Source organism: Hirundo rustica, chromosome 9, assembly GCF_015227805.2.
Source record: "Hirundo rustica isolate bHirRus1 chromosome 9, bHirRus1.pri.v3, whole genome shotgun sequence".
Lineage (NCBI taxonomy): Eukaryota > Metazoa > Chordata > Aves > Passeriformes > Hirundinidae > Hirundo > Hirundo rustica.
In genome coordinates this window covers 26,847,120-26,860,302 of record NC_053458.1, presented here as the reverse complement: position 1 = coordinate 26,860,302, position 13,183 = coordinate 26,847,120, and the positions used below count along the sequence as shown (strand labels likewise).

The following is a 13,183-nucleotide window of genomic DNA, read 5'->3' as shown; positions in this document are numbered from 1 at the left end:
ATAGATAATATGACAAATATCACAAATATGCAAGCTAAAATATAGATTAGAGGAAAAAAGCAAACAGCTGAATTGAAGGAAGTCCTGAAAGTCATGGTGACAAGCACTTGTGGATATGCTTTCTTCCCTAACACCGTGCAGCACAGCCACATGTACACTTCTGAAGTGCTACGTGTTGGGATACTCTGGAAGATAAAACACCATATTAATTCGAAAAGCAAACTGAGCATCTTTCAAAACACTGCATTTAAAACTCAGGTACTGTGTAAAAGCAGCGAGAGCACTGGCCAAAAAGGTGAGCAAGGCAGTGAGGGCTAAAAGCACCACTGCCCTCTGCTACCCGAAATACGTAAAAAGTTTTCACCTCACCTGTTACTCTTCTTGGAAATGATGGCCTCAGGTATCTTCTGAGCTGTGCTGGACTCCTGGCCAGCTGAGAACTCCAGAAGATTTCTGGTCCGGTGGTTAGAACTCACAGTGGAATCCACTCCATTGGGATCCTTTTCAAATACACTGGAAAACATAATAAATATAGCAAAATGTATCACTCACATCAGGGGTCTGGAAGGCACTTTTTCTGTAAGGCATTACATAGGTGGAAAAGTTTCTAGCTGCTGTTACATTATATGGATAAGGTTTGTGTCATATCTACTATAAAAAAACTGATGTGCCATTATAATATCATTGTTCAAAGCAGTAGTAGTCAGAAAAGCATTTCTGTTCTCCTTTTCAGTTTTAATTTTTTGAAGGATTCTAATGCTCTAGTTTTCACATTCCCTCACACAAACTTCACCTGCTGAAATTAAGAACACTGCTTGTAACACAGGGATAAGAAAATTATCTACAATCAGATCAAAGCACTCCTAAACTTTAACTTTCATCAGCCTCAAAGTAAAACTTACACAGTTTACATGAATACAATATGTAAGGAAAACTTAGCTATCAAATTCCGTGCAGCTGCAAGCCTGGAATGTTATGCCAGACATTACCAGGACTGTACACAAACCTAAATATGTTCAATTCTACTTGGATTTAGAACAAGTGGCAGGGCCAACAGCCCCACGGGCAGCAGGCCATGGTGCCAGACACCCTGTTCTGGTGTGTGCTGGCATGGACTGAAGGATCCTGGTCTGGAGGCTTGCTCAGCCAGCCAGCCATGCAGCAGAGGAGTGTCCGTGCTGCTCTCCATGCAAAGAGGGGGAGCAGCACCGCACGTGTGAGCTGGAAACACAATCCCACCACTGCTGTACCAGACCTGCATCCTCAGAAGGGTGTGCTGCAAGGGAGAACTCTCCAAAGCACAGAAGCAATGCTCCAATTTCTCCTCTCCAGAAGCTGGCTTTCCTCTTTCATAACACGGTTGCTTCCTGAAATATGCATGTTTACGAACCCAAGTCCTAACCTTCTTGGCTGACAACAGCAAAGCATCACCAGCAGCAACAGAGTGAAAACATAAAAATGCTACAGCACGCCAACCAGATCTCTGCCATTCATGCTGATCACAGCTCACAGAATGTATTTTAACTCGTGCCCCACCCCTCCTGTGCAGCAGAGCATAAACTCTGGAAGCGGAGTATTTCCTGGTTTTACATGGCATCACTTTGCAACAGGCAACAAAAACAAATAGAGACAGGCAAAACCTAGCAAGGAGGGCAGATTAAATACTCCACAACTAAGCAGAAGGCAGACAGAATTGCCTAGAAATTTCCTCTCTTTTGCCAACACTTTTGCAATCCTATGAGTAGTAACCCAGGTGTCTCTGTGAGCAATTGTGTCTTGTTCTGAACCATAGGAGTCAGGATAATCCTAGACCCAGGCTGACACTGCTTCGATTGCCTCCTCTCCTCGAGGTTTCTAGGCAGCAGCACAAATGCTAGAGGCTCCGCTTTCACTTGTGCCAAAGGTCAGAAAAGTACTTACAGTTTCCTTACTGCCTGTGTACATTGGTATCCAAATGTCTCACTGCTTCTACTGCATGGAAAGCTGAATGGTTTATTCTTAACCTCCTATCAGGCAACACCAGGCCCATCCAATTTTACAGAAACAATCTCCACTACCTACTAGGTTTTATGAGATCACATCTCTTCTCTGCCAACAAAAACATCAGCACAACTGGCAGCATCTCAAGCCCAAGAACCAGAGCTCAAAACTAAGGCTGATACTTAAATGGATGCCTCACGTTCCTGCAGGAAACCCCCCACCTGTGAAATGCCCTTACTGTACTTAATCTGGAGTCATGACAGCCAAAAGTACACAGTACTTGATTACTTAGACCTAGAATATCCCTCAGACGACCTGAAAGTTCTAAACTCTCCTGCAAATCCTTCCTCTACAGCCTGAAGTGTATCAGCCATCCAGTGTGCTGCTGGACCTCCTGGGTCTGGCGTTTTAGCCTATCCTACTTCTCTCCTTTCCCATTCAAAATGACACACATAACCAGAGGAACTTTCCATGTAATTAGTTAAAGCTGAGAAAAAAATCTAAGCAGAACTGCAACAAATTGCTTTTTTCCCATGATGCTTCGTCCCTCCTATTTGTCTCATTCTGCAAAAGCAATTCTTGTTATTTCAGGTTCCAGCTTGGTGAGGTGAAGTGTCACATACAATTCATTCCTACTGCAGTTCACCCTGAACTCTGCACAACAGAGACAAATCCAAACCAAGGATAAAGACACACACTGCTCTACAATCACAGCTAATCCTTCTTTCTGTGATTTAATTGTCTTAGCTCCATAACCATTCTTAACCACACACACCTCAGTTCATTGCATCAGCTCTAGAAAGAGGAAATGCTTATTTTCCCTCTTCTCAAGTGTAAAACATCTTTATCTTTTCATCAAAAATCAGCTGAGCACAGGATGTTTCATCCTGGAAGAAGATATCTTCAGCAGCAAAAGACAGAGGTGAACAGAAGATATTTTCCCATCCTTACAGGCATAAACCACGGTGCCCGCTTCTGACAATGTGAACAGAAACTTGAGAACAAAATATGATATTGGGGTATTTTTTTCCAATGCCCTTTCCTTTATCAGGATTGTTATTTTTCTCTTGAAGCAGGGCTAGCAGCAAATTCTGCTATATGGGCCACTTTTGCATTTTCCCTTTCCCATTCTTCTTTTAGGACATCGAAAATTACCATACCTTCTCAATGTCTCAGATATGTCTGAAAAAAAAAAAATCTAAAAACCCCTTTGTTGCTCCTCTGGTTTGTGGCAATGACTCAAAACCAAAATAACTTTAGTTCTGGATAAGAAAAAGCCCCAAACTGAAATCCTACTCCACTTCCACCTTCTAATTACTTGGGAAGCTTTGTTACTGTTTTCCCCATCTGAACAAAAGACGTTGTTCTGTTGTATCATTTCTTCCTCTTCCCTTCTCCCCAGAGGGAACACTAGTGAAGTTTGTCTATAAATAGGGCTCCATCTTCAGGAAACAAATAGGAGAGGACGTGCATGTCATGGTCCATGTCCTCCAGTTTCTCCAAGGCCTTTCCTTTCCATGTGGGTACCTGAGGGTCTGAGACAGGGTATCAGAAATATTCCTCCTTCAACATCTCAAATTAATATGGAGGGAAAAGCATGACTTAGGAGCAAGGAATCCCTTCAAGCAGCTGGGATGATGATGGATCTGTCCTGCAGAGCTGCATCTGGAAACATCTGTCAACCTCAGGCATGCTGAGCTTCACAAGTGCCAAGAAGAACAGCAAAAATACAAGCAGCAACAAGAAGGGTCTACAGAGCAGACCCCAGCACCATGACACTGAAGAGGAAGTAAATATTGGGCATTTAAAAACGTCAGGCAGAAGAGGCTAGAAAATGTGGAAAAGAAAGGTAGAAGATCCCATTCAGAGGAAAGAAAGCTTCAGAAAAACAGTGTTTTCAACTAAGATATCAACAGTTGGTTTAAGAACTGGTTTAGAAAGGCAGATGGCAAAAGCATGAACAGTTTTTTCATCCTGTTGAGCTACAAGATGAGAAGTTGGAAAAGGAAGAGCACTTTGGCATACCTGCCCTGTGCAAGCCCTGCTATTTGAGGGAACTGAGTTACTCCCTCACATTAAAAACCAAAAAAGACTAAAAGAATTTGCTTTACTGGGCAAGACAGTGTTTTAGAAGTTGGAATCTTTCCTGTTTGGCTCACTCACACACCTGGAGTGCCTAGCAAGGCTTTAGGGCCTTCACTTGGACATCCCAGACACCGTGAGCATGAAAGGGTTTTCACAAGCCACAAACACCCTGTCCAAGCTGGCTAAGCTCTAGGCTTGTTTCAGATGCAAAACCAGATCCAAGGAAAAAAGAAAGAACCACCAAAAACTTCATGCAGATGTTTGTTCAGAAATGTAGATAAATTTGATTATAAGAGGAAAGAAAAGCAGCACTCCTGCCATGGTTCCTCCAGGCATTCAACAGCACCTGATATTTTAGCTGTATTTTTATTTCTTTGGTTTGAATGTCAGTTTGATAAATGTGAAAGCAAGTCTTGCCAGGAGCCCAAGCTAAAATTCATTTGTGCTTCTGGCTGAAAAAATCCTGTGCACTTCAAGTTTTGAATAGTGACATTTAAGTTGTACAGTAATTTGTAGACGAAAGCCAATAGTGATATCATAACAAAGAGTTTTCTGAGGACAGAACCATCTCGGAATATAAGCTGGGAAATTTCCAACACGCTAAAGTTGACATTGCAAGGAGACATCAACCAAAGACCTTGTCCCCTTCCTAACTGATTCCAGACAAGGCTAAAATAGTGCCAGACACTCTCTGGAAAGTATTTCTCATTTCTATTCATGAAGAGTGCTCCATCTGCTGACAGCAAGGCTCTGCCTTCTCCTCAGGGCTGCTCCAGAGCTGCCCTCTCTGGAGAGAACAGCCCAATCTTCTTCCTCTTCAGGGTAATAGAAGGAAAGCAACCCAAAGTGTATTTTTTGTGTGTTTTGCATACTTTAAATAGCAATTTATTTTTAATAAAGCCTCTGGAAAAGAAAGGAACCCAGAACACTGGGCGTTTTTTTGCTTGGAAAACTCTGTAGCATTATCTGGCTTTTACTGCCAAAGCCTGTGGCTGTGATCAGCAGAGGAAAGAGGAAGGAATCCCTTCCTGCTCCCAGAGGTGTAGTCTGTAAGAAAACCAAAGGTTTCCAATTTTGTTCAAGCATAAACCTATCAAGGGAGGTATTGAAAGGTTTGTAACCTAGACTCATGTCCAATTCACTCAGTCTGTCCTTCTCTCTTGATTTCTCCCTCTGTCCTCAAGGAGAAACCACAACACAAAGTCCAAAGGTGTGCTGCAGAAACAGTTCTATATCTTTGGGCCATCTCCAACACAAACATACCCTCAGCACCAAAATGTGTTCTTTCAGTGTCACAAACATTACATTGACTTTCCTGTATTACAAGTGTTAAGAGCCTCAAATGTCTTCTGATGCTTCTGCTAGTTTTGCTAAAACACCCAGAGGGCTTCATCTTTCCTTGGCAGCCAGAACCCATGGACCTGGCTAACATGGCACTGTTTCATGCCTCTTGCACTCATCTCAGAGTTTTTCTTCACATTTCATCAGCCCCTCTTTCCTAGTGTGTAAGAAATTCATAGGCATTTGACTGTCATCATTTGTATGTAGGTTTACTATACATCACATTTAAGCCTATCAATCTCCAACAGACATTTGGGAGGCTACTGAGGCTTGCAAAAAGCAGAAAACCAATCCTTTTCTATCCTTCACTAAGTGCAAAAAAAGCCCAGGACTGAATGAACTGAGAAAAAGAAACTGACCCTGAAGTACAGCTCACGATCTGCCGTTTGCTGCTCTCAAAACACCTCTTGGAGATGCTTCAAGCAGTCACTGCAAGTGTGGGAGTTCCTCTTCCACTCCTCCAGCAAGCCACCGGTGGTCCCAACTAACCTGCCCCACTTTGCTCCGGAATGGAGGCAGGAAGGAGCACACTCAGAGTCCGTGAAGAATTGTTAAGGAAACAAACTAATGTAAGGCAAAAATAACGCCGTGTTTGAGCTGTTGGTCACTGCCCTTCATGTGGGGCACATGCCAGACACATTGCTTTAGTCTACTCATCACGTGTTACCCAAAGGGACATTGGGGATGGTTTTGAGATACCATGTCACTGCTTGGGGTCACCCGCCAGGGCAGCACAGAGGTGACTCCAGACCACACCAGGACCTTGGCCTGGCTGCTGCGGGTGGAATCTGCACTGACAGACCCCAGCACACAACACACAGCTCCCGCACCTCTGCAGCACCCAACGCTTACTGCATGGGACGGTACGGGAACAAGATCAGCTCCTTTGCCCGCACAGAAAACGCTCCCTGCTGGCACTATTCCTCTACCTTTCCAACGTCCCATCACTGAGGTACCCCAACCCCCCGGCTGGCCGTAACACGGGTCTGTTTCCTTAATCGAGGAGTCCAGCATAAAGTTTCAAACAACAGCAAACTTACAAAAAAACTGCTGAATGCACCAGGCCTCAGAATAATCCTGCTCTCACACCCCAACTCAAGAATGCTCAGCTTCAGTAGGGGCACTAGACCTTAGTGACACCAATACAGGTGTGCTCAATGGATGGTGCTGCCAGAAGCCCAAATCCCTCATGCTCCAAAAGCTTAGCAGACCCCTGCACACCAGGTGGGATGCTAATCTGGGTACCGGTATCAAAGACTTGTGTTTTCATTATTTTATCCTCACAAGCAGAAGGTCATGGTAGCTTGCAATCCTCGGGCAATTTCCTCACTTTCAGTAAAAGATGACTAATCTTAGCACTTCTGGATGTTTTTTCCCTGTTTGTGCTACCAATTTAAGAAATGAGACACACCCCTAAGTCTTTCAGGAATCAAAAGTCACTGCTTCTTCATTTGCTGTAGTCTGTGACAACAGCAGACAAATCACACTTGTCAGCCAGCCAGGCCAGCGTCTTTATTTGCAACTGCTCAGTGGATCTAAATTTTTTATAGATCATCCAGTTTCCAGGATAGTCCTGGAAAGTAGAGGAAAATCCATGAGGACACCCTGGAGTGGAGCTGCAATGAAGTCTCTGCTAAAGGCCAGCCATTCTAATGCAGCTGTTTGAGGTCAGTGGGACACAAGGGGTTTTGAAGCAGCAGCTGCTGTACTGACCCACATCAATCACTACCTCAGTCATCCTCCACCACAAACACAACTTTCTGCACATCACCAAGCCTGTTTTCCAGTTTGAAAGGGGTTCCAGCCATACAGAGGTGGCCGACTTGTAAGAAAACACAAAATTAGTAATAATGCTAAAAAAACCCAGTATCACACCACCCTCTTAAACCTCTTGTTCCCATCTCTTTGCAAATCTGTCTTTTCTCCCTCCAAGTTCATATTTTTCTTTGTTTTCTGTCTACTCCATAGCTAAAGTGGTAGTTAGGACATATTCTGGCTGGCTGATATCTCAATAAATGGTTTAAGACTGCTGCCAGGTGACAATCACCATGTAAGCTTACGCAGACTGATTATGGGGAAAAAAATAACTAGTTGAACACTTTTTATAGCCAAAAAGATAATGCTACAGCCACCTGGCTTACATGCTTTGCTGCTACTGTCCCAAGAAGAGATGCAGAAAATTTATCTTTTGCATCTTCTGTGATTGTTCTCCTTTCCCTGCTTTTTACACAACTTGGATTATTTTCCTGCAAATATTTTACTATCACATGTAGGACTTGCATTAAAAAAAAACACAAAAGAAGGACAATTTATATTCAAATGAGAACAGGGAAGAGAATCAAAATAAAAATATTCCCAAAATAAATACACGGATTGTTTAGACTAGAACATGTGCTTGGTTGCCATTTGTTTCAGCCTTGTTTGTGCTTGTTTAACACATTTTCAGATCTGGTTACTCTAAGGCACAGTCCAACACAAACAGAGAAATCAAAGAAGGAGAAAAGGGCATGTAGGAACGGCAATCATTTGAAAATGAGCAAGATTTGAGGTCGTAAGGACTAAAAAACCAGCGCAGCTAATTAGATGTTTGTCAATGCCAGCACTCAGCTATGTCTCAGGGATGCCGTGCCGGCTGGGAGTGGGACCAATGCCGGCTCCACAGAAGGCACACATGGAGGCAGGAGAGCCTGGCTCCTGGGGACACCTGGCTCCAGCTCCCAGCCCTGCTGAGTGCCAAGGCCTGGGTGCCTTTTGTGCAAACACTGCTGGTTGCCAGTTCTGTCCTTGCACCTCACAGAATACAAGCCTGGGGCAAGGGGGGGAACCTCTGCGATAAACTGAATCAAAATGTACCCTTTTCCCTCCACACACCTCACCAATCACTCTTAAATAATAATAAAAGGAAGTTTTTATACATGTTGAATCCAAATCCAAATAACTCCTGAAGATTACAGAATAGTTCACTGACACACAGATGGGAAATTCCTGGGCGCCTTTCTTCTAGTATAAAACAAACAGATAAAATAGAAACACGAATAGAATTCCTGTTAAATTACTTCTGCTTTTAACAATTACTGAAAGTTTCAGTTTTCAGTACAAAGCAACCACAAGCCCGAAGAGTTTAGTAACACACAGAACTACCTAATGCAGAGTGACCACTAACTCCACACAAGCCCCTTTCACATCCTCAAATCACACTGGCATTCAATTTATACTGAATTAGACTTGCATTCTTTTCTTAGAGATACCATGATGCTGCGTCAAAGACTGAAGGATGCCCTGAAAGGCTTGTTGGTAATTAGGCAGACTGGGCAGCACTCTCTCTACAGTATTTTCAGATTTCTCGTGTCAACAGGCCAACTTCCCTACCAGACTTTCACCCCTACCCCCAAAATTTCTGTTCAGCATTACAGATTATCCCCCCCCAGATAGATATTATCCATATCTATCTGTCAGCATGAAAAAATGCCTCAGCAGAATAATTTTATCTGCTAAACTTATTTGCCAAGGGCTGCCACATCCTGCGCTGCTTTCCATAATCTTAAAACAGCTGAACAGCTCTGAGCCCTCCATGAAAACATCACAAACATCTCACCACATATACAGTCTACAAGACTTAAGACCAATTAAAAAAATTCTGTGTTAGTCTTTTCTAGTGCAACACACATCCATTAATGCAGAGGAAAACACACAACTAACTACACAGCCACCCATCCAGATGGGATTGTTTTGTGGGATGCTGAGTGCCCCAACACTACACCTACACCTTCACTGATCCACTGCAGGCCATGGAGGCTTTGCAGGACTGCCCGTTCTTCAGCCTCACACCCCCAACCCTAAACAATCCAATTGCTTCCCTCTTTCTCTGATTTGACAGAAAGAGGTAATCTATACATCTGCCCTTTTGGTTTATCTCTAGTCTTCAAAAAATCCTACCACGTCCCACAAGAATCTAAGAAGCATCTTATAATAAAGCTAAGGGAATTTCAAAGTCTGCTACAGATTTTAGGGGGTGAATTTCCCATGATTTTGCTTTTTTTGGATGTCACTCTCTCTTTGCAATGGTTCATTGGTTTTAAGTAACAAAATATTTACTGCTAGTATGTTTGGACCAAAACATCCTGAGCCCAAATGCTGGCATACCTCCATTCAGTTGTGCAAGTGAAATGATTTCTTACATAAAAAAAAATGGCAACGGAAGGTTTCATTCACCTCCAGCTGACCACTGCATGGAAATTAGGGATTCTACAATTGGCTAATTTGAGGGAAAAGAGTGTTTTTGCTGAACTATAAGCTAGCATGGATATTATCACAAAAATTTACTTTTTTTCTGTAAGAAACTGTAGGCACTGATAAAAGCAGATATATTGGAAGCTTCTGTTGTTAAGCAGAACAGCAACCCTGTCAAGTTCATAGAGCTGCCATTCAGTGACACCTTTATAAAAGGAAGAAAATGCATATGGGAGGAGTGAAATCTAAAGAAATGGTCTTTCTATCCCACATTCTGGGTCTTTGAAAGAGTATTGCACAATTAAACATTCACACCACCTTGGCACAGCCTAGGATTTTAACTGCAGTGTGAGCATTTCTTCTCCTAGGGAGGAAAAAAAAAAAACCAAAACAAACCCAGAAAGAGTAATTCCTTGCAAATTTGCAATTACATTTCTCTTCATTGCCTAAATCCAGTGCTGATGCAAACCACCTGGTTCAGGCACAGCAGTTACACTGGCACGCTCAGCTAGTGTACTGGCCAGAAACAGTCAGACATCCAAGGGTTTCTTCTTGCTTTATCTACTTTATTAAACATCAAACACGTCAGGAAGTTAACCCTGTCACATTCCTATAGTTACTGAGTGCTGCAAAGACATGAACACAGTGTGACCTTTCAGCCCACTCTGACAGCAGTGCCTGGCCATTGAGCTCAACACCTTGCTCATTCCTGGGGGTAGGGAAGATGCCACAGAACTTCAGAGCACTGTGGTAAAAGACTTCCCACCCATCGCTCTGTTTTCCCAAGCCTTTCATCACCAGCAAGAGTTTCATGCATTCCATCATCTCACTGCAATGCAGACACAAGTACACTTCCCCCAGCTTCAGAAAGATGACTGGTTCTAGGAATTCTCAACGAGTGTCTTTCTCAAGAGAGCGGTAATGCTTGAAAGGCACATGGGATGTACAAACCAACCCCTCAGTATCTGGAAGATGATTTTTGTGCTTGATAGTCAAAGATCACAACACAAATCCTAAATGCACTAAGAAATGGCCTCCCTTAACATCATCCATATCAAAGCAAAATTATCAGCTGTATTTCACTTCCTGAGATAAACATATTTGCAATAAGTGAGAATACTTCAGAAGTAATTTCAGCTTTAGCAAATTTTCTAATATTAAAAATAGAAACATCACTTTCTAAAAATTTATCACAGTCAGAAACAAAGTCTTCCTCCATATTTATCCCATTCCTTTAGTTTGACTAGGATTTTGAGGACAAATAGAGACACTGCTGACTGGGATCCCACTGAAATATTATGCCTTTTTGAAAAAAAAAGAATGGCTCCATCTAATGGAGTTAAATAGACAGGTATGTGCAAGTTCTTTTTATTCTACTTTCTTCCACAGATTTCTTTATAAAGTGTCTGGAAAATGATGTAGCTTCCCCCTGCTGCTCTCTGGCTCCTATGCTCATAACAGTTCAAACGAGAGGTTTCTGATTACCACTTCAACTAATCAAAGAGAGGGAACAACTTCCTCACCAGACCTGGGAGACAAGAGCTTACTCTGTAATGAGGGAGACTGCAGCTGGACACATCTCTAAGGGTCAGGACTGCAAGGCATGGAATGTACAGCAGGATTTACTGAGTATTTTGAGTACTAAAGCAGCTTCAAGCCATAGCTACTGAATTTAGCACAGGTGTGAGCAAGGAGATAAGCTCTCCAAGTCTGACTTTTTTTCCTACAACGATTCTAAACACAGCTCTTCATCTCTGCAGATAAAAATGGCGCAGACAAACTGCTGTATGCTGCACTGAATAAAAAAATGCTGAATCAGGAGAAATTAGATGTACAAGATCTAGCTCTTATTGCCAGAAGGATTTCCAAAAGAGAAGCCATTATACAGGAGAAAAAAGGACAGATTTCAAGCTCAAGGCTTTAAAACACAACACTGGCTGTTATTAATGATTCAAACAAAAATCTCAGGACAGTAAACTTGGTAGGCAAAGAGGAATTTCCAAGTAGCTTACCTCAATGGACCATAATTCAACATTATAAAGGCCAGTATCACCATCACACACAGTGTCCTTCTCTTCGGAGATGATACTTTGAGCTTCTGGTTCTAGACAGAGAAAACAGAAGACACTAAGTAAAACAGGGGTATACACACACAGCGGTATGTCAGAAGCCAAGTACACCAAATTGTACTTGATTTTTAGATTTATACTTGCCTAATTATGAATACATTCCTGAACTACCTAAAAATAAAACTTTGGTTTATACATTATATTCAGCTTCTATCCAGTGAAATATTCAGAAGCACATGAAATAGAGAATTAAAAGTCTCCCAGATAATGTGTCAGGTGTCCCGACCTAGAATTGGTGAAAGTCATGCTTGGAATAGGATGCTGGCCTAGAAACCCTCAAAGGTCTTCCTGTCAACATTTCCCCAGCTCTGTGTTCTAGCGCCTTCCACTTGTGCAACTGTTTTCATATAAAATCAGACTTTCATCACAATCTCTTACCTCTAGCACCACTTCATCCAGCTGCCTCTTCAGTGTGCTGTTTTCTTTCTTGAGTTTCTCATTCTCCAGCAGGGCTGCCTCCAGCCTGGCCTCCAGTCCCAACATGTATTCCTTCTTTTTCTTGCGTGACTGAAAGGCTGACTCACGGTTTTTGATCATGCGCTGCTGCCGCCTCAAGACATTGACCTGAACACACAATACACAGGCTGTTAACAATCCACAAGTTGAAACTGCCTCCGTTTCACGTAGAATTTCTGCTTCTCTGCTTCATCAAAGGTCTGAGCAGATAGCTTCCCACGCTCCGCCTCAAATGAGCTGGAATGGTCAGCACAGAGGTATCTTGAGATCACGGTACACATAAGGAAAAAACAGGTCCTCCACTGTCCCAGTTTTCTTCTGTATTCTCAGCATTCTATATTCAGGGGTCGTCAAACATACACTCAAGTTTGATTTGATCAATCAAATCACAAAGACAGAAAAAACCTGTCTTCAGGTCTGCAAGGTAGCAAGAATGTCTTTCACCTTGACTTCTCCCTGCACCATTTTACAGGCTACAGTCAGTCATCTGCTTTCCTAACACGAAATTCCTTGGGTTTTCCAGTCTGTTCTGTATGAAAGTAATTTCCACATTGAATGCACCTGCTTCTGTACCTTTTCCACCTGTGCTACACAGTTTTTGAAATTTTGAATCGTGTTGCTGATCTCAGATTGCACATTCTATGTGTATTAAGCACTTAAAACTGCAGTTTAAATGTAGTCTCTGGGTGCATTTACGCTAACATTTTAATTCAGATCAGGAGTGTGGCTTGGGTTCACATTTCCTGACTGTCCCACTAAATGTGCTCTGTTTCACATCACAGAACAGCTTCTGAGAGCACACACACTGGATTCCTTCAGGATGAAGCTCAACCAGCAAACACACTCCAGGAGAGCACATAATTCACTCTAACCACTAGCAGGCATTCAGCCTGCAAGACCAGACTGGGACAGCTCAAAGCAACTCCCCCCCCTTCTCCAACAGTCCTGATGACTGATTTTTT

General features: G+C 42.6%; 1 protein-coding gene across 2 annotated transcripts in view; it reads right to left on the bottom strand.

The window, feature by feature from the left end:
- ATF6 (activating transcription factor 6) overlaps positions 1–13,183 on the bottom strand; it is a 73,476-nt gene that overhangs the window by 49,622 nt on the left and 10,671 nt on the right. For both annotated transcript variants that reach the window (XM_040073208.2, XM_040073209.2), the window contains exons 8-10: positions 12,144–12,329; positions 11,649–11,740; positions 370–513 (exon numbers count right to left, since the gene is read on the bottom strand). In XM_040073208.2, the coding sequence (XP_039929142.1) occupies positions 370–513; positions 11,649–11,740; positions 12,144–12,329 (422 nt within the window). The remainder of the gene's footprint in view (positions 1–369; positions 514–11,648; positions 11,741–12,143; positions 12,330–13,183) is intronic.